General features: G+C 39.6%; 1 protein-coding gene across 1 annotated transcript; it reads left to right on the top strand.

Annotated features, from left to right (window-relative positions):
- On the top strand, window positions 1-1213 carry LOC133193801 (neurogenic differentiation factor 6-A-like). Its single transcript, XM_061329731.1, has one exon. It carries the CDS (start codon window positions 1-3, stop codon window positions 1102-1104), a length of 1104 nt encoding a protein of 367 aa, XP_061185715.1. The 3' UTR covers window positions 1105-1213.
- Window positions 1214-1408: the final 195 nt, after the last annotated feature.

The following is a 1408-nucleotide window of genomic DNA, read 5'->3' on the forward strand; positions in this document are numbered from 1 at the left end:
ATGCCTATAAGGCTGGATACATCAATCATGGACACAGATCCAGAATTCAGTTTGACCGGAAGTGACTTTGAAGACGCGGATATAGAAGATCTTTCTGATATAAATGAGAGTGATTTTGATCAGTGCAGCATTAAATCGTCAAACATTTCTCAAAACGCAGAAACAACTGACGAGAAAGAGTCGAAGTCACAGAAAGATGACGTTAAGGTGCCGAAAAAAAGGGGTCCAAAAAAGAAACGGATGACTAAGGCTCGAGTAGCGAAATTGCGCTTGCGTCGAGTGAAGGCTAATGCCAGAGAACGTAACCGAATGCATGGACTCAATGACGCACTAGATGTTTTAAGACAACATGTGCCTTGTTATTCTAAAAACCAAAAACTGTCTAAAATAGAAACCCTACGTCTCGCAAGAAATTACATAGGTGCCTTAGCAGATATTCTAAAAGCTGGAATGAAACCTGATTCCATTACGTTCGCCAAAGCCTTGTCAAAGGGACTATCTCAAAACACGATGAATCTCGTCGCCGGGGGACTTCAGCTGAACCCAAGGACTCTTCTTCCGGAGTCTTCATATGGGAAACCCTTTCAGTTTTATTATAGCAACTCGTACCATTTATCTCACAACAGTAACCAATATAATCAGACATTTAACTTTCAGACCTTTAATCAGTTATCTCCTAACCATATCATAAGTGCCTCAGTTTCGCCCAATCAGATGCTTTCTTACTCTTCTCATATTCATTCTCCTATTCGAGGAGATCCGTCTTGCCAAGTGTCCCCTTCGTCCATTGGTTATACCACATCAAGTGACGCAAGTCCAATTCAAGTGCCCAAATCCTCCACGGTGCCTTCTCTTCAAGTCGAGGCTGTGACGTCGACAAACTTCATGAGATGTGACAGCACTGTTGAACCATACATGTGCGGCATCAATGTTAGAAATCCGAACGATAACGGAATCTTCCCACAAGGTCACGTGTCATCATCTCAGGATTGTAATCCATATATTATACTAGATGAAATTTCGGAATACCGACCTGATTCCACCGTCAACCCGGAAATGAACATCATCAGTGCCGCCTCTAACCTCTTTGACGTCACTGGTTAGGGGTCACATCTCAATCTAAGTCTGGTTTTGTGGTTGTTTCAATGTAACGTCATGATCAAAGAAAAACACAATAGTTAGGGCATTTTTTTTTTATCATTTTGACTTTTGTACCGTGAGATGTTATAGGTCTATATTTATACAATTAATTAATTTTTATATCTTTAATTTGTAACATTACGTGTTTATATTTTTTAAGCAAAAATAAGTCAATTGTAATATATAGGCAACATATTAATTTTGAATGTAGCGTGAGTCATGTCAGGAACGCATAGTTAGTAAAGACACTCAGTGAAGTATGATACTG

The sequence above is a fragment of the Saccostrea echinata genome, unplaced genomic scaffold (genome assembly GCF_033153115.1).
Source record: "Saccostrea echinata isolate AGI-Se365-2 ecotype Australia unplaced genomic scaffold, CSIRO_AGI_Sech_v1 ptg000028l, whole genome shotgun sequence".
Lineage (NCBI taxonomy): Eukaryota > Metazoa > Mollusca > Bivalvia > Ostreida > Ostreidae > Saccostrea > Saccostrea echinata.